An 18,621-nucleotide genomic window follows, 5' to 3' on the forward strand; every position below is an offset into this window, starting at 1 on the left:
AGAGTACCTTTCCATTGAAATTTTGGCCACTAGACTTATAGGTACCTAGTGCGACTCACGGAAAAAGAGCACCTGGCTGTCAGGGACTGCTTGAACCGCTACAAAATAATTTACCAGCAAGTGCTAACAGAGATCAGGCCTGATTCTGCGAACACTGCGGTTTTGTGTGCAATGTTTCAAGTGACAGTGACCTACTGACACTGCACTTGCTGGGGGAGAAGGGGGGGTAAGCGTAGGGGCTAAACGCAGGTGCTGGCAGGTGCCGGGGCTGATCCCGCTAACGCTTGCATTTTTGGGGACATTATACTAATGTGAACGCTGGTATAGTGCTGATCTGATCAAAGATATTGATCCATTCAGACACTATAGAGCAATAGGGGTTTATTGTGTATGTGAGTGTGTTCCTAGCAATCAAGGGGTTAAATGTGATTACTGGTGTACTGACGTGCAATCTGATGCTATCTGGAAGGAGCGCAAAAACCGCGTAAGCGCAAATCACGTATATATATGTGATTTTGTGAACCCGTGCTGCCCTGTAGCAGTATTTCTACTATAGGGCAGTGCGGAAGCGGTTAAACATGTCCAGTAAAAAATGTTTAAAAATCAAATTTCGTCATAAATTTAGGGCAAAATGTATTCTGTGACATGTCTTTGCTAAAAAAAAAATCCCAATACATGTAAATGAATTGGTTTACGTGAAAGTTATAGCGTTTACAATTGGCGGTATAGATACTGGAATTTTTTTTCTTTACTAATAATGGTTATAGCGTTTACAAATGGCGGTATAGATACTAGAATTTTTTTTTCTTTACTAATAATGGTGGCGATCAGCGACTTATAGCGTGACTGTAGCAGGAATTCTGACACTGGAGTGAACTGGCTTGGTGTCACTGGCATCCCCAGTGACACCAGTACAGCGATCAGTGCTAAAAAAAAGCATTGACGCTGTATTAATGGCACTGGGAAGGAAGGAGTTAACATGAGGGGGTGATCAAAGGGTTAACTGTGTGCTGCAAGTGTTTTACTAGGGGGCGGGGTGTGTGTGCTTCACTGTAAGCACACTGCTCTGCATGGCCACGCAGAGCAGTGTGCCTGAGCGGACAGGGAGGAGGACTGCTAATAAACAAAACAGCCCTACTCCCCGTCGGTGATTGTTGGTAATCACCGGGCGCCGGCAGGTAATTACCAGCCGGAACTCGGTGATTGACAGTCGTGGTCGCAAATGGCAGCATGGGTAGGGCGCACGTGCAGCTCGGGTGCGCCCCCTACCCAGAAATGCAAAATCACGTATATATATGTGATTTTGCACACCCGTGACGCCCTGTAGCAGTATTTCTGCTATAGGGCTGTCAGGAAGCAATTAAAGCAGAGCTCCAGTCAAAGCTAAAGGAAAGAGAAGCTGCTGACTTTTAGGAAACAGACACTCACCAGTCCCATGATCCAGCGGTGTACTCACTTCTGCTGGTTTCATCGGCCATCCTCACTCCCTGGTGTCGGTATCATAAGTGTGGGCACCTGGCTGTGACAGCTTGCGGCTTCGAAAGTGCAAGTACCGCTGCATCTTGTGAACGGTCCTGTAGTCTTCTGGAACCTGTTACATGTCCCAGAAGACTATGGGGAGGGGGGAGGGAGGAGGAGAGGACAACTTCAGCTTCCAATTGCCCAGGTGGTCGCAGCAGAAGTGGGAGAAAGTACCTGTCAGAATTAGGTACCCAATCTTCGCCCCCTCCCCAAAGATGCCAATCCTTAAAAGGGAGCGGGAGATGAGGTCTTAAAGAGGAATTTCCCCTTTTAGGTGGAGCTCTGCATTAAGCGAACAGTAAGTACAGAAACATAAATGTAAACATAAAAAAAAATGACATAAAGACCAATGCTAAAAAAGAAAACATAACATAAAACACAACAGCTGATGGTAAATAGTACTCATCAGAGGGATGGCCATGATTTGGATAACTAACTTGACTATCATATTTGGGGTAAAGAAGGCTTTTTCTCCTCAATGTAGAAAGGAGTTGGCAGCTTTCATACTAAAGTTCTGTTTTGCCATTTGCAGGATCAACAGAATTAGGTAATATGCATTGACCTGTCAGGAGTTTGATCCTTATTCAACCTTAGTTACTGCAATATAACAAAGAAACAAAGAATGTAGTTTATCTAAAAACTGAATTCTGAATAGCGGGGAAGTTCAAAAACTAGACTTGAAGTGGACTGCCCCTCCCACAGGGGTTAAATGCATGTTTTTGTCTATGGGAACATTAAAAAGAATTTTTATTTACCCCTGCAGGCTTCTTTTCTTTACACAACAGATCCCCTGAAGTTCATTTTCTACAATGACCCACCTATCTGTCACACTCTGACGTCATCACGTACAATGCAGGACCAGCAGTACTGCATTGTAAGAGAGGACACAAAGGCCCGCCCACCTAGGGTATCAGAAAGAAGAGGAGAGCACTGGCGGTGCGAGGGATAAGGTAGGTAAAACTCCTGTTTAATTGGTATTTAAGTCTCGCTGTGTTCAGCTTTAAAAAAAACAAAAGGATGTTAGACCGTCTCTTCATGATTTACATTCTGATGTCTGCATCGGATTATTTTGTATATGTATATCATGTTCCCTTAGCCTAACACAGGAAGGAGATACATTTGCATGCTGAATTATCTGTTGACCTTGGGAAAAACATATTTTATGCAAATAGAAACACTTATTATAAAGTACAGATGGCAGAGGTAGATGGTTGGAGTGCAGGTAGATGTGTATGCTGTTTACAACTGAAAAAGAATATTAAAGGCAAAATCCGTCTAAAGGTGATATTACACTGGACTCTTCTGGGCAGATCTGTGAATCATGGGCACATTTAGGCATATCACATTTGCCTGAGTTCACCAGAGTCTGCTGCAATTCAATATATATTTTCCTCCTTATTATGCTGCGTAGCTACGGGTGATATCAAACCGCAGCATAATCGAAAAGTGTAAAAATAGCACATTGGATGCCGAAGACTTCATTTCAGCATGTGAAGCCAAGCTGTGCTCATAGGTTGTCAGAGTAGGTATGCTCTTTAATACTGACCTTCATTAACTGTTACACCAATAACTAGTATTTCATAATATTTCTTAATGCATCTCTCTATAATTACAGGTTCATTCAGGATTACCATCATTAGTATAAATACATTTCCCACAATATATGGACTTTTAAGGGGTCATTATTAAGTCCTTTTAAAGTAAAGGTTTCCCTCACCTAAAGCATTATTAAATCCCCCAAAAAAATGAAATACAGTATATTGCAGCTTACCAACCATTATATGTGGTGGTTGTATTTGTTTTTTATAGGCTTTTTCCCCCTTTATTTCACCTGGTGGTCCAGCAAGTAAGGCTGCTGGGAAAGGATCCCATGGATGTACTGAATGGGGTCTGCCTGCCCGTTTTTCGGGCAGACACGATTGGAACCTCTATTCTCCTCTATGGAGCAGTGGGAGTAAACAGACGTGTCTGTTTACACCCGCCGACATCCAATCCAATCCGTCAAAAAGAGACAGATGGGTATCTGTTCCCCTTCTGTCCGTCAGATCAGATGGCAGTCGGATGGAAACGTACAGGTTACAGTTACATATAACTATGTAACTTCCTAGTGACAGTCATCAGGAAATATAGAGAGGGTAAATTTTCTTAAACTGGTTGTAATCCCTTTCATATACCCAGTGATGTGACTGGCCTCAGGTGGCCACAGAGAAGAAACAAATCCTCCTACATATCTGCAGCCATCTCTCCTCTACAACCTCCTAAAGAACATGTTTTATGCAGCATTCCTGAGCTTTAGTAGGCAGGGAGCTGTGATTTTACCTTTAGTTCTATTTAAAGCTGATAAACAAATGGGGTGAGCCAAATTTATGAATAACATGTTCAGCATGGCCAAGTGGACGACAGTGATGGGGCACAATTGATCAACCAGTATGATGTACGATAGATAGCTAACCATTTTACATCATTTAAATTAAAGGAGATCTCCCTTTAAATTATCATCATGTTATGGTGTTACATTGGATATCCCCTGTAATATACAAACTAAATATAAAATTAACAACATTACCCCTATATTGCTTCCTAGAAACCCCCACCTGACAATGGATGGAAGTGTAATGACTGCATATGATGCGCTCTTTTGTCATACAGGCGCCATGTAAAATCTAATCATGGATCTAATTTATGGTGGAAAGTGCACTCAGCACTTCTGTGTATTAATAGGTCCTATTATTAGCAGCATGGTAGCACAGAGTCTTCAAAATGTGGTTTTACTGTATGTAGAGCATGTAAAGAAGAATACCTTGCGGAGCTCTGAATCATTACAGTAGTCAGACCACTGTGCTGGTTCACTAAGAGCCCGTTCACACTTGTGTGACTTGTCATACTACTTTGGGGTCCAAAGACGCATTACAAGTCTTACCCCATGTTTCCCATTGAGTACCATTCTTATCTGTGCTACTTTAAGTCGCAGACTTGAAAGTAGTTCCTGCACTACTTTGGTCTGACTTTCATGTGCCTTGAAGGCCATAAACAATATAAACCCTCAAAAGTCACATGAAAGTCACACCTGAACGATACACATGTGACTTGTGTGTGACTTTGTAGAGCACAAACAATCATCATTGGTCAAAGCCAAAGTCACACCAAAGTCACACTCATCCAAAGTTACATCAAGTTGCACTGTAAAGTCGCAATGTAAAGCGATTGATTTTGAAGTTGCACAAGTGTGAACAGATGTAATTAACATCCTAATTCATATTTTTCTGTACTTTGATTACAGTGTAAACCAATAACAAACCATTCATTGAAGTATATGTGAATCCTCACCTTGTAAAACAACCCATTCAGTTTAAAACAGAAATGAAAGGAAAAAAAAAAAAATATATATATATATATATATATATATATATATATATATACACTGCTATAAAAAATGTAAGGGAACACTTTGAAAATACATCAGATCTCAGTGGGGAAAAATATCTACACTGATATGGACTGGGCAATGTGTTAGGAACATAAGGATGCACACTATTTGATGGAAATGCAAATGATCAACCTACAGAGGACTGAATTCAAAGACACTCCGAAAATCAAAGTGAACCTAATCCATTTTGCTGAAATTTCATTGCAGCAACTCAAAATGGTACTCAGTAGTTTGTATGGCTCCCTGTGCTTGTATACATGCCTGACAACGTTGGAGCATACTCCTAATGAGATGATGGATGGTGTCCTGGCGTATTTCCTCCCAGATCTGGACCAGAGCACCACTGAGCTCCTGGACAGTCTGAGATGCAACCTGGCGGTGTCAGATGGACCGAAACATGATATCCCAGAGGTGTTCTATTAGATTTAGGCCAGGCGAACGTGGGGGCCATTCAATGGTATCAATTCCGTCATCCTCCAGGAACTGCCTGCACACTCTAGTCACATGAGGCAGGGCATTGTCATGCACCAGGAGGAACCCAGGACCCACTGCACCAGTGTAGGGTCTGACAATGGGTCCAAGGATTTCACCCCGATACCTAATGGTAGTCAGGGTGCCATTGTCTAGCCTGTAGAGGTCTGTGTGTCCCTCCATGGATATGCCTCCCCAGACCATCACTGACCCACCACCAAAACGGTCGTGCTGATCAATGTTACAGGCAGCATAACGTTCTCCACAGGTTCTCCAGACCCTTTCATGTCTGTCACATGTGCTCTCATCTGTGAATAGCACAGGGCGCCAGTGGCATACCTGCCAATTCTAGTGTTCAATCAAGCTTTATGGTACCAGGCAGAGAGCACAGGGTCCACCAGAGGATGTCAAGGACTCAGGCCACCCTCATGAAGTCTGTTTCTGATTGTTTGCTCAGAGATATTCACACCAGTGGCCTGCTGGAGGTAATTTTGTAGAGCTCTGGCAGTGCTCATTCTGTGCTCATTCTGTTCCTCCTTGCACAAAGGAGCAGATACTGGTCCTGCTGATGGGTAAAGGACCTTCTACGGCCCTTCCCAGCTCTTCCAGAGTAACTGCCTGTCTCCTGGCATCTCCTCCATGCTCTTGAGACTGTGCTGAGAGACACAGCAAACCTACTGGCAATGGCACGTATTGATGTTCCATTCTGGAGGAGTTAGACTGTCTGTGCAACCTCTGTAGGGTCCAGGTATCGCCTCATGCTACCAGTAGTGACAATGACCCTAGCCATTGAAAAACAGTCAGAAAAGATGAGTAGGGAAAAAACAAGTACCTGGTACAGCCACTTTGTTCATTTTTACTTACAGGTAAGCTTATAATAAAATTAATATATTTGGGTTTTTTTAACTACCGCATTCACTCTGAAGGAACGGCATACCGGTGCCATTCCTTCAGAGCTGTGTGCCATGGCCCATGACACCTGTGCGCAAGCGTGGAAATGACGTCATCGCAGCTCAGCCAGTGAGAAGGCTGGAATTCGTGAACCCGGAAGGAAAACCGGCTGAAGATGGAAGCCTTTACAGCGATGACAGCACACTGCCGGAGGGCTTCATTTTAAGGTAAGTTTTACATAATGTGCTAGTATGCGATGCATTCTAATACATTATGCTATTGCCTTGCAGGGAATGTTTTTTTCTTTTGATGCAGTTTACTACAGCTTTAAATACTATTAATTAAAGCTAAGTAAAACTTTTTTACAGGGCCGTCTTAATAGCATCATGGGCCCCTGGGCAAAGTAATGTGCTAAGGCCTCTACTAGCCTTCCCCAATTTATGCACCTACTCTCAATAATGAAAGTATAAATAGTTGATAGAACTACACATACAGTATATTTATTAGTACTTTAATAAAACCAATTTTAAACAATTAGCAGGGGAAGATGTCATTCCAATTGTAGATTTAGCTGACTGACAGGCTGCTGCTGTCTCTGCAGCCCAGATTCCTGGATGCTGCCAAGGGCACGGCTTATAAAAAGCGTGACTGTCCTGGCAAATCCAGAACAGTTGGAAAGTATGGTGTAATGCAAGATTATCATGGGGCCCCCATGCATTAACCTCTTGGCACGGGGCGAACGCAAATGTGCGGCCTCCCGGCGTCTGGGCCTAGACCTTTAACGGCCGCACATTTGTGTTTTATTAAAAAAAAACATGTGCTGAGACCGCTCCCAGCACACATGTCTGGTACTCACGGAAAGGTCCCAATGTCCTCTTTCGATCAGGACCTTTCCCGCCGTCACGGCTGTAACATGACCCTAAACTCCACCCTGCCTCCTGGCTTCTGAAACCCTTAAAGGGCCGGGAGGCGCCGGTGCCAAGGGGTTAAGATGGCCCTGCTTTTCTAGGAGACCAGTGTCCACTCCCTTAGTACATCTCTCCCACTAAGTGAACATTCTCTAACCCTAGGTTCACGCTTTCTGCAGCATTTTTCAGAAACACAGTACAGTCATTTTAACATGATTTCCTATGGGACAGGTTCACCTCTCTGCGTTTTCACCCAGTGTGTTTTTTAGAAAGGGTCAGGGACTTTTTTGAATGCAAAACGTTACATTTTTACTTCTATAGACTTGAATGGGAATGCTGCAGAAAAGCATGTATTGCATTTTTGCCATGTTTTTTTATGCATTTTGTGTTTAAAATCTGCCTAGCAACAAGAAAAATGAAAAAAATTAAAAAAACACCACAAAAACACAACAAAAACGCATCCAAAAAGAGGCAAAGATGCAAGTGCAAAAAGGCAAAACGCAATGCAGAAACGCCTCAAACGCAACCTGCATAGGTTTCAACCTAGACTAACTGTTTAGAAAGTCAACCACAGTCATTCTGGAAAGTGCATATTAACAAATAGGGTGTAACTGTGTTCACTTTGATTAACCAATCATGGGCTACCAAATATCCTGTTTTTTTTTTTTCCTCACATATAATTGGGTATTCAAGGTAACCCTTATTCAAATGACAAAGTGAACAACTACATTGCTAAGTGAACAGCCTATATTCCTTTAATAAATCGATCCCATTGTCTAGGCTAGTGGGATGTGAGCTCAGTAAATGAAGACTGCAGAGAGCTGTAAAAACCGATAAAATGGACACCAAGCTAATACACAAATCTCTGAACATGATGTCAACTCTTTTTCACTTTGGAGATCATCTTTATATTGTCTAGGATGCTCCATTAAACTGGGCTAGGGATTCCCTACTGGCAAACAAAACATATATAAAAAAAAGGCAATAAACGTAAAATGAATATTCCGTCTCATGCAAATACAAGTATAAAACACTGGCTGGCTCCTTACACTTTTCAGGGTTTCTGCAGACAAGAAGTCTGCCCCTGAAACCATGTATTCCAGTGTCAAGACTATTTACCAGAAAAGGATATGAATGTACCAAAATCTTTATTGATATTTTTCTAATGGGATTAAAGGGAGTTAAAATATACAAGGCAGACGTGGCACTGAAGCGGAAGATTGTCTTCCCTCTATTCAATACTATAAATGTCTGGAAGGAAAAAAAGACAAGATTCATTAGTAATGTTACAGCAAAGTAATCATCATAGTTCATATGTACAGTACAGTCATATTAACACACGACTAGTAATCATTTTCCATTTTTCAGATGATAGTAACCTGCACTCTAGGCAAACAGCAAAATACATAGATGATATACTTTATATATGTGTGTGAGAGCTGTTTTACCTCCCGAAAGATTTGTATTCATGTCCAACCAGTACTGAGATTTATGAGATTTACCTATTCCTACCACACAGCCTAGTCCTGATAGGCAAGGAAGAAACCTGATCTTTCACTGCTGCAGTGTCACTTTCACTTACAGATAGGTCCCCTACCCAGCTCTACCCTGTCACTGGACAGTAAGGCCTCATGCACACAAGACTTTTTTTTCCTCCTGTGGACACGTTTGCTCCAGGGGACGAAAAAAGCAGCTTTAAAACATGCACAAATACGCATTTTGCAAACATGTTTAGGTGCAAGCATCTGGGTGTTCATTTATTGCTTTGGCCAGAATATTAATTTATTCTGGCTACTTGAATGAATGAACGCTCCAGCGCTGAACCTGCCTAGAATTTAGATGCATTTACACGCGTTTAGGCACATTAAGCATTTTTGGCGCTCCTCTACTGAACTGAACTGGGCTTTTCTGCCTCTATATGCTCATGCCTCTAAATGCCTGTAAACGCCTATGTGTGCAAAGACACAGAGGGGTTGATTTACTAAAACCGGAGAGTGCAAAATCTGATACAGCTGTGCATGGTAGCCAATCAGCTTCTAACTTCAGCTTGTTCAATTAACCCTTGAGAATAAAACCTGGAAGTTTACTGTGCAGGGCTATTTCCAAGTCAAATTTAGATACTTACACCTCTTGCATTAGAAAAAATACATTTTAAAATACAGAGCTGCATTCATGTGTGTCTTTTATATCTTTTAGGAGTTAAAAAAGGTTTTTTTTTCCCTTTAAGATAACATTGAATAATAAACCTATGGCAGTTACACCAAAGTAAAACTTTCTGGGCTTACAGCAGACTGCTGGCTGGATGACACTTTTATCGCCATTGTGTTAATATAAGCTTTTGCTCAGTAATAAAAGGTTATAGTGATTTTCAAAAGCTATTTTAGCACTTAAATGCAAACCAACTTCACATTTAGAGTTTTTGAGAGTGTCCTCTGTCTTGCTGACTGTAGCTACAAGAGACATTTGTGGTAATGTCTCCATAAATAGCAGATGACAAAGCAATATTCTGGAAGCACTTGCCAAATGAAACCTCAGGTTTTCAAAACATTTACATGCTGTGCCAGAGTATTTTATCCAGATATAGTCTGGAGAACCTTTTCTGTAGAAAACGCTATGGAGTAACAAGGACTATCATTATACATATGGTACTAACAGATCTTAAGACTAATACAGAGATAGTATGACTACTTCACACACTTTGTGAGGCATGCCTACATAGCTCCCATCTGTCCCTCTTTGGAAGGACTTTCCCTTTCTTAGAATCATATTTCTATGCCCCTCTCTTTTCTTTCATTGTTTCTCTCTTTGATCTAATGAGGGGTCCCCAAACTACAGCCTGTGGGCAAAAGCAGGTTTGCTGCAAGATTTCATCAAGCCCTCTGATGTAAGATGGTGTTGGAATACAGTGTTCATGTATTCTGTGCAACAACTACATCAATATTCAGTAGAGATATATTCCTCAACCACTAGATGGCAATGTTTATAAGTTTGTAGCTCCATCTATGTCTATCTCCACTTTGTCTTTTCTCTGAATAAAGTATCCTGCACATGTGGATTGCAATGTCTGTTATGTAGGGCTATATACAGAATTTCTAACAGGTTATGGGCCCAGATGCCCAGTCAAAGCCTGCTACAGCAAATAAGTGCAAGATACAGCAACAGAAAGAAGACTGCAACAGAATAAAATAAAATTGCCAGTAACACAGCTGCAACAAAGCTTTATTTTGCAAATCTAACAAAATGCTAATAAAAGATGGTACATGGAAATGTATAAGTGAAGTCAGATCAGAACAAATTTCAAACTAGTGGCTAGAGAAAGATCAGGCAGCTCAGAGCACAATCTCTCTTGTCATAGCAGATGATCAAAATAATGCATATATGTAACTGTGAAACTGCTAATAAAATGTGGGAAGGATTACAAAAGGTGCATGAAAGAGCTAATCTCAGCAATAAACTGTATTTGATTAGAAAGCTATACCAAACTAAGCTGTTGAAAGGCTAGGATATGCAGGATTACATAAGGCACACCTTGGAAATGGTTGAATGTCTGAGAAGTATAGGAGAAGAAATAACAGATTTTCATGCTGCAGCACTGTTATTTAATGGTTTCTCAAAAAGTTATGAAACGCTTGTCACAACACTTGATGCATGTCCAGATGATGAACTGACATTGGAATATGTTAAGGACAAGCTTGTGGATGAATATAAGCATAAAACAAAAATAATTAAAAGTGACAGTGCTTCTGGTGCAGAGTCTGCATTAAAGACACAAAATTGGAATAAAAACAGTAACATGCAAGAACATGAGTGCTTTGTGTGCAAGAAACAAGGCAATTCAAAAGTAGACTGCAGAATCTGGAAAGCTAAAATGCAAAAATAAACTAAACTAAAAAAGGCTAAAACTGTGAAGGAAGAAACAGATTTTTCTTCAGATAATGAATATGTTTTTCAATCCAAAATTTTCACCTAATCTTTGCAGGCATGGTATGCTGATTCAGGAGCAATGAGTCACATGACAAATAACAGAAATTTCTTTATTCACCTTGACCAGAGTAAAACAGAAAAAATCACCACAGCTAATAGACAAATAATGGAATTAGAAGAAATGGAGACGGTATTCTTTACTGTCATATTTTCCAGAGTGTCACCAGAAAGATACCTGCGAAAAGTGTCCTGTATGTCCCTGCTTTTAAAACTAATCTTTTGTCAGTGAAAAAGTTCATAAAATAAGGCATTGTAGTAACCTTTCAAGGTAACAGTCATGCCATCACAAAAGGGGATATTTTACTTGCAAAGGCTACAATTATCAGCTGAACTGAAATTAAGTGGTTAATACTTCCAAGGAGGAAAAACATTCAAACTGCATTCACACATGTCACAGACGACTTGGGCACAGAAGTCCTGACATAATAAAAAAATTAACAGAATGACTAAGCAGGTCGAATAAAAATGAGTCCATGTGATTAAACAATGAAATGCACCAGCTGTATAAAAGGAAACATGAGAATAAATGCCTTTCCAAAGCTGACTAACAGCAGAGCTAAAACACCTCTGAAATTAATTCAGATCTTTGCGATACAATGGAAGAATTGACTCCAGGAAAGAAGAGGTATTTTCTCACTTTTATAAATGATTACTCCAGGTATACTATACTATATCTATTACACAACAAAAGTGAAGTACCAGAGACACATGAACAGTATTTGGCTCACGTAAGCAACAAATTTGGCAAAATGCTGAGTGTATTGCACACAGACAATAGAACTGAATATACAGGTGATAACATACAAGCAATTCTCAGAGAGCATGGCATATTATTTCAAACTACCGTACCGTACAACCCAGAACAAAACAGGGTTGCATAAAGAATGAACCATACTCTATGTGAGAGTGGAAGAACCACACTGTTTGATGCCAACCACATACTGGGGGGAGGCAATTATGACTGCATGCTATTTCCAAAATTGACTATTTGGAAGCAAAGCCTTTCCAAAAGAAAAACGTACAAAATGGGATGCTAATGCAAAGGAAGGTATACTTGTGGGGTACAGTGAATTTCAAAAAGGATACAGAATTCTACACCAAGACACAAACAAAGTAACCATCAGCAGAAGTATAATTGTTCATGAAACTTCAGTGTGTTCAAAATTTCAGCAACTAACACAAACACTTCAAACTGAAGGAAATTCCACATCAGTGTCACATAAAGATAAGCAACAAAGTGACACAGAAATTGAAAATAATGCAGATAATCCAAATACAGTTAAAGAAGAAACCAGGAGACAAGAGATTTCAATCAGGAAATCCACCAGAAGCAATAAAGGAATCCCAGTCAAACATCTGTCCTATGTTTCTCACATGGCATTAAAACCAGAGCTAGATTCATGGGATGAAATGCAAATACTTCCAACCCATGAGAAACAAAAGTGGATTAGAGCTACTGATAAAGAGATGACATCTCTTAGTGAACCTAAACAGATTTATAGAACTGAGATCTGAGATTACACTAATATGAGGAGCAGTTCTTGAGCGGGGGTGTTGGAACATAGTGTTTTTGTATTCTGTGCAACAACTACATCAGTACTCAGTAGAGATATATTCCTCAACCAGTAGATGGCGGTGTTTATAAGTTTGTAGCTGCATCTATGATAAACACTCTGTCTTTTCTCTAAATACAGTTTCCTGTCTTCCTTGTAGTAGTGAAACAGAAAAGCACATGTGGACTGTACACTGTCTGTTCTGTAGGGCTATATACAGAATTTCTAACAGATAGACCCTGATGAGGACTCTCATCAATACTCCGAGTTAAATGGGAATGCTGATGCAAGGAGGACTCTGATGTAACAGGGTTCTGATGGGGAATCTGATGTAAGGGGGATTCTGATAGGGTTCCTGATGTGAAGGGGAACATTGATTGCCTCAAGTTTATTTGGCATTTCTTTGCTTTGTTTTACTATTTTTTTTGTTGTTCTAAATCATATTATGCTAACAACAAAAAATAAAAAAGCTCCAATTAAAGCCTATTAATTCATTCAAATCTGATCAGGTAATATATAAAACTGATTTTTCCGGCTCTCAGATATTTGTGAAACTCACTCTACCCAAATTAAAAAAAAAGAAAAAAAAAAAAGTTATGCATTTTGTTCTACTTTAAAGGATATTCCCCTTTCTCATCTCAGAATGTTGGAAGGTGCCAGTGGAAGTATTGCAACAAAATGTTTGGCATATAGTGAATTTAGAATATTAGGTCTAAATTCAGTACTTATTGCCCAGTAGGGTCACCAACATTCATGCTTGATATTACCAGCCTTTCAAGCCAACAATTGCACAATGCCAGTATTTGATGTCTGAAAGGGCCTGGGTTGACAGGCTTTGGGCTTGTGTCTATGGCATCACTTGGACATCAGTCTGAAATATTTCTGAGATCATTCAAAATTCACTGACAGGTGCATATGATCTGTAGTTGACCTCCTTCTGACCAGCAGTTGACCTGCCAGTAAAAATACTCAACTTTGAAGCTTTATTTTGCTGGCACACCGCTGTTGGCTCTCCGTGAAGCGAAAATGTTAGGGGGAGTATTGTGAATCCACCACCTGATTTTGATGGGTATTAAGTACTTCCTATAAAGAGGAGAGAGTGAGTCAATGATACTTGGCAGGGCCCAGGGCTGCTTTGGGCTCTTCAGCAGGAGAAGGGTGCAAATAGGGCAGGACCTGCAGCCTTTGCTGCTGCAGAAAGTTATAGCTTCTGGGGAGGTCAAGCTCTGGAATTTTTGTTTTGACTGCTAAAGGACCCTGTCCTGGTATTGCTTGGCAGATGGCACTTGTCACACTGTGATCATTCCTGCAAAGCAGAGGGGGGACCAGGAGCACTTAAAATGCTATTAAACCCGCAACAGTAAAATCAGTCTGTATATGCAGTAAAGCATGCTTGTTATACTCACTGTGGAACCTAAGGGGTTAATCCTCTGCATTGTGTAAAAAGGCTGTTTGATCCTAACTTCTCTGCTCCTCCTCTTGTTGAAATGACTACCTCATACAGACTGAACCCCTGGTCACATGCACATGATCAGTTTGGTGTGTATTGCTATAGAGTTTTGTTTTTTTTTTCTTGGGAGGGTGTATGTGATCAGCACAGGGCCAATCAGCACTGTCCAGACAGAGGTCAGGGGTTCTGCATCCTCCTAGAGCAGAAAGAAAACTCCTCCTACAAGCTTTAACCAGTGTTCTGCTTAACACGAATAGAAGTGACAAGACTGCTCTAACTGCTGATGAGAAAAGGTATTTAGCAGTTTATATTTACTAAAATAATTGCATTTCCATGTTCTAGGTACTGTGGGAGATAAAATATAATGAATTTAGAGTCCTGGGTTTTGTATCACTTTAAAAGTGTCAATTATAGAATAAGGCAGAACGGAGCTAGAGGGAAAGATCCATTCATTCTCTACTTGTGTAAAATGTATTGTGACACCAGGAATGCTTTTGTTAATCATCCACAGCTGCCAGACCAGTGAGCAGAGAGAGGGAGGAACAGGGCACAAGCTTCATGAATTCCTTTTTCCTAGCAGAAAACATCAGTAAAGACACAAATCTCCAACAAGGAGAAAATACAAATACATAATGTGTGTTATGTCTCTCATTTTCTCTGCTCAGCTGACCACTCTGGATCAAAACCGCTGCTTATAAAGCCATTTGAGCTTTTTTTTTCTCTGCCTTTAAACTCGCCTCCATGTTGGCCTATATGTCTATGCACTCTATAGGCCAACAGCAAAGTCATGTTCAGGACAGGAGCTTTCGAGCATAAAAACCACCTGGCACGACTAAACGCAGGTAAACACGCGCAAACACATTCCAAACATGCCTAACCGCTAGTATACTTGAGCATTTTTTTATTCTAATGACCAGAATAAATTATTAATATGGCCAATGAAATAAATAAATGTCCAAGCACTTGACGGACCTAAACACATTTGCAAAAATACAGTTTAAGTGCGTTTGTGATAAAAGCCCCAGTGTGCATGAAGCCTAAATGTTAACATGAGTAAAGGGAGCTTTCCCTCTGTTTGTGCTCTAACTCTCTTCATGTTAGTGTCATTTGCATTGGCCACCAATATAACAGAGGAATTTATGCTAACCACCAATGTAACGGGTGAATTTACAATGGCCACCAAAGTAACAAAGGAATTCACACTGACCGGCAATGTAATGGGGAATTTACACTGACCACCAATGTAACAAAGGAATTCACACTGACCGGCAATGTAAAGGGGAATTTACACTGACCACCAACGTAACAAAATAATTCACACTGACCGGAAATGTAATAAGGGAATTTACACTGACCACCAACGTAACAAAGGAATTCACATTGTCCGGCAATGTAATGGGAAATTTACACTGACCACCAACGTAACAAAGGAATTCACACTGACCGGCAATGTAATGGGCAATGTACACTGACTACCAACGTAACAAAAGAATTCACACTGACTGGCAATGTAAAGGTGAATTTACACTGACCACCAACGTAACAAAATAATTCACCCTGACCGGCAATGTAATGGGGAATTTACACTGACCACCTATGTAACAAAGAAATTCACACTGACCGGCAATGTAATGGGGAATTTACACTGACCACCAATGTAACAGGGAATTTACACTGACAATCAATATAATTGACCACCAATGCTATGGGGAAATTTACACTCATGACTAATGTAACAGAAGAATATACAGCATACTGAGAACCAATGAGTAAATTTTAACTGATTACCAATGTAATGGGGAAATTCACACTAACCACTAATGTAATAGGGAACTTTATACTACTCTCAAGTGTAAAGGAGAAATTTACACTGATCACCAGCGTAACAGGAATAGATGCTGACCGTCAATTAGTAAATTTAAACTGACTACAAGTGTAAATCACACTGGCCACCAGTGTATTAGAGGAATTTACACTGACCAACAACGTAACAGGGCAATTTATACTGACAACTAATGTAACAGAGAAAATTACACTAACCACCAATGCTACATGTAAATTTACACTGGCCGCAAATGTAATAAAGGAGATTACACTGACTACCAATATATTGGGAGAATTAATACTGACTACCAATGTAATGGGGGAATTTATACTGGCTACACATACTATGCATGATTACCAGTGTAACGGAGGAATATGCAATGAACACCAATGTAACAAGAGAATTTACACTAACCATCAATGTGACAGGGAAATAGACACTGACCAGCAATGTAATAGGGAAATGGACACTGACCACCAATGTAAAAGGGGAATTTACACTGTTCATCAATGTAACAGAAGAACTTACACTGACCTTCAATGTAACATTGGAATTTGTACTGACCATTAATGTATTGGAGGAATTTACACTGATCTCCAAGGTAACATTTGAATTTACGACCACAAACATAATATGCTGTATAGACAAAATACTCTTCCACCTATTCCACAGTAGTGTCAGTTGTGTCTGTGTTCTCTCTTTATGGGCATGGTAGTGCAGGAATTGCACTATTTTACCAGGCCTGTCATGCTTTAAAGTGGAACTTTACTGTCTCAGTCGACATTGACTATTTTGCATCTACATGCTTCTAATGCTTCTAGCATTAGTAAATAGAAAAGTATATTATATTTACTTGTTTTAAACTGTTTTTACATTTCTTCAGTTACCTCCTGGTTTCCATGCCTAGGCAAATTATGCCATACATCCCAGGAGTCTTCAGGAATGCAGGAGGGGTCCTCTCAGCTAAGCACACCCTCCTGCCTGTATGCTTGAGCTAAGGGCAGATGGGTTCCAGAAAGTAAATGCTAATAACTATGCAAATATCATGCAACAAAAAATTGCAACAATCTCCATTTTATTCTCCAGGGTCTCTGCTTTCAGAAAAGACATACTTTTTGGGGGTTTACACAATTTACAATTTCTAGTAAAACACAGATTTTAACAAGTGCAAAAAAATTCAAAAATTGCCCCAGCAGACCAGTGGTTAACCACTTCCCGTCCGGCCGCTGTATATAAACGGCCGGACAGTGGCAGTCCAGGGGCGGGTTGCCGTTCATAAACGGCACCCGGCCTTTTGGATTGTGCGCGTTCCCTGGGATCACACGGCACCGCAATCCGGTGCCTGCTGTGTCCTCCGGACACAACGGAACACTGATCACTGTACGGGACCTCTGTGTGAGGTCCCGATCATGTGATCACTGATTGGCCAATCAGTGATCACATGAATAGGTGTAAGCAAGATGTCACTTCTGACAACATTGCTTACTACGTGTGAAATCTGTGAATGATCATAGAGGTCACCTGGTACAAGGCTACTCACAACAGCCTTGTACCATGTGACAAGCTGTGACCAATCACAGCTCACACAGTATTTCTCAATGGCTGCAAGAATGCAGCCAGAGAGAAGGAGAAATGATTGCTTTTACAGCCTTTATGTGTGTAAAAGCAATCAGTGTATAAAAAAAAAAATCTTCATCACCCCCCACAAGTAGTAGAGTGTCACTATGGTGACAATGTACTGCTAGGGTGACAGTATGTTAAAAAAAAATAAAAATAAAATAAAAATGTTTAAAAAATTATAATTTTTGGTTATAAACTAATTTGGGTTATTTTTTTACTAAAAAGATAACTGAATAAATTTTGGCCAAGATTTATGAAGAAAGATTATTTATTTGCAAAACTTTATAAGAAAAACACTTTTTCAAAATTTTTGGACTTTTTCATTTATATAGCAAAAACAACTAAAAATCCCAGTGGTGAATAAATACCAAAATAAAATTTTATCTGTCTGAAAAAAATGCTAAAAAATGCATATGGGTACAGTGTTGCATGAGCGCACAATTGTCATTCAAAGTGTGACAGCGCTGAAAGCTGAAAATTGGCCTGGGCAGGAAGGGGGTGAAAGTGTCCGGACATGAAGTGGTAAAGAAGTACAGCTAAAGTTCTTTTGGCTGCACTTCTGTGGATCACAGGAGTGCAGTTTGTTCTGCACTCCTGTGACCCATTTTCAGCTGACAGCAGACTGAAGTCAATCTCTTAGATTGTAAGCTCCCAGGATCAGGGCCCTCCTAACCCTCTTGTATTGAACTGTATTGTTGCTGTATTGTCTCCCTTTATATTGTAAAGCGCTGAGCAAACTGTTGGAGCTATATAAATCCTGTATAATAATAATACATGAATCATCTGCCCTTACTCAAGATGGCCACAGCCAGAAATGCTAGGGGGATGTTTTCAAAGTGATTTCTCAGCAAAATAAAGCATGGATACATGGATGGATGGGGGAGTTTGTTTTTAATATTAACCACTTTCCCTCCAGAGGATTTACCCCCCTTCCTGACCAGGCCATTTTTTTGTGTTACGGCGCTGCATAC

At 40.3% G+C, this 18,621-nt stretch overlaps 1 protein-coding gene across 4 annotated transcripts in view; it reads right to left on the minus strand.

The window, feature by feature from the left end:
- The window catches only part of LOC149470815 (sodium channel protein type 2 subunit alpha-like), a 214,232-nt gene that overhangs the window by 132,940 nt on the left and 62,671 nt on the right, over positions 1–18,621 (minus strand). For all 4 annotated transcript variants that reach the window (XM_089660166.1, XM_089660153.1, XM_089660173.1 and 1 more), the window contains exon 3: positions 8,351–8,469. In XM_089660166.1, coding sequence (XP_089516292.1) covers positions 8,351–8,469 — 119 coding nt within the window. The remainder of the gene's footprint in view (positions 1–8,350; positions 8,470–18,621) is intronic.

This window comes from Staurois parvus, unplaced genomic scaffold, assembly GCF_062004578.1.
Source record: "Staurois parvus isolate SC_StPar_1 unplaced genomic scaffold, SC_StPar_1.0 ptg000031l, whole genome shotgun sequence".
NCBI classification, from domain to species: Eukaryota; Metazoa; Chordata; class Amphibia; order Anura; family Ranidae; genus Staurois; species Staurois parvus.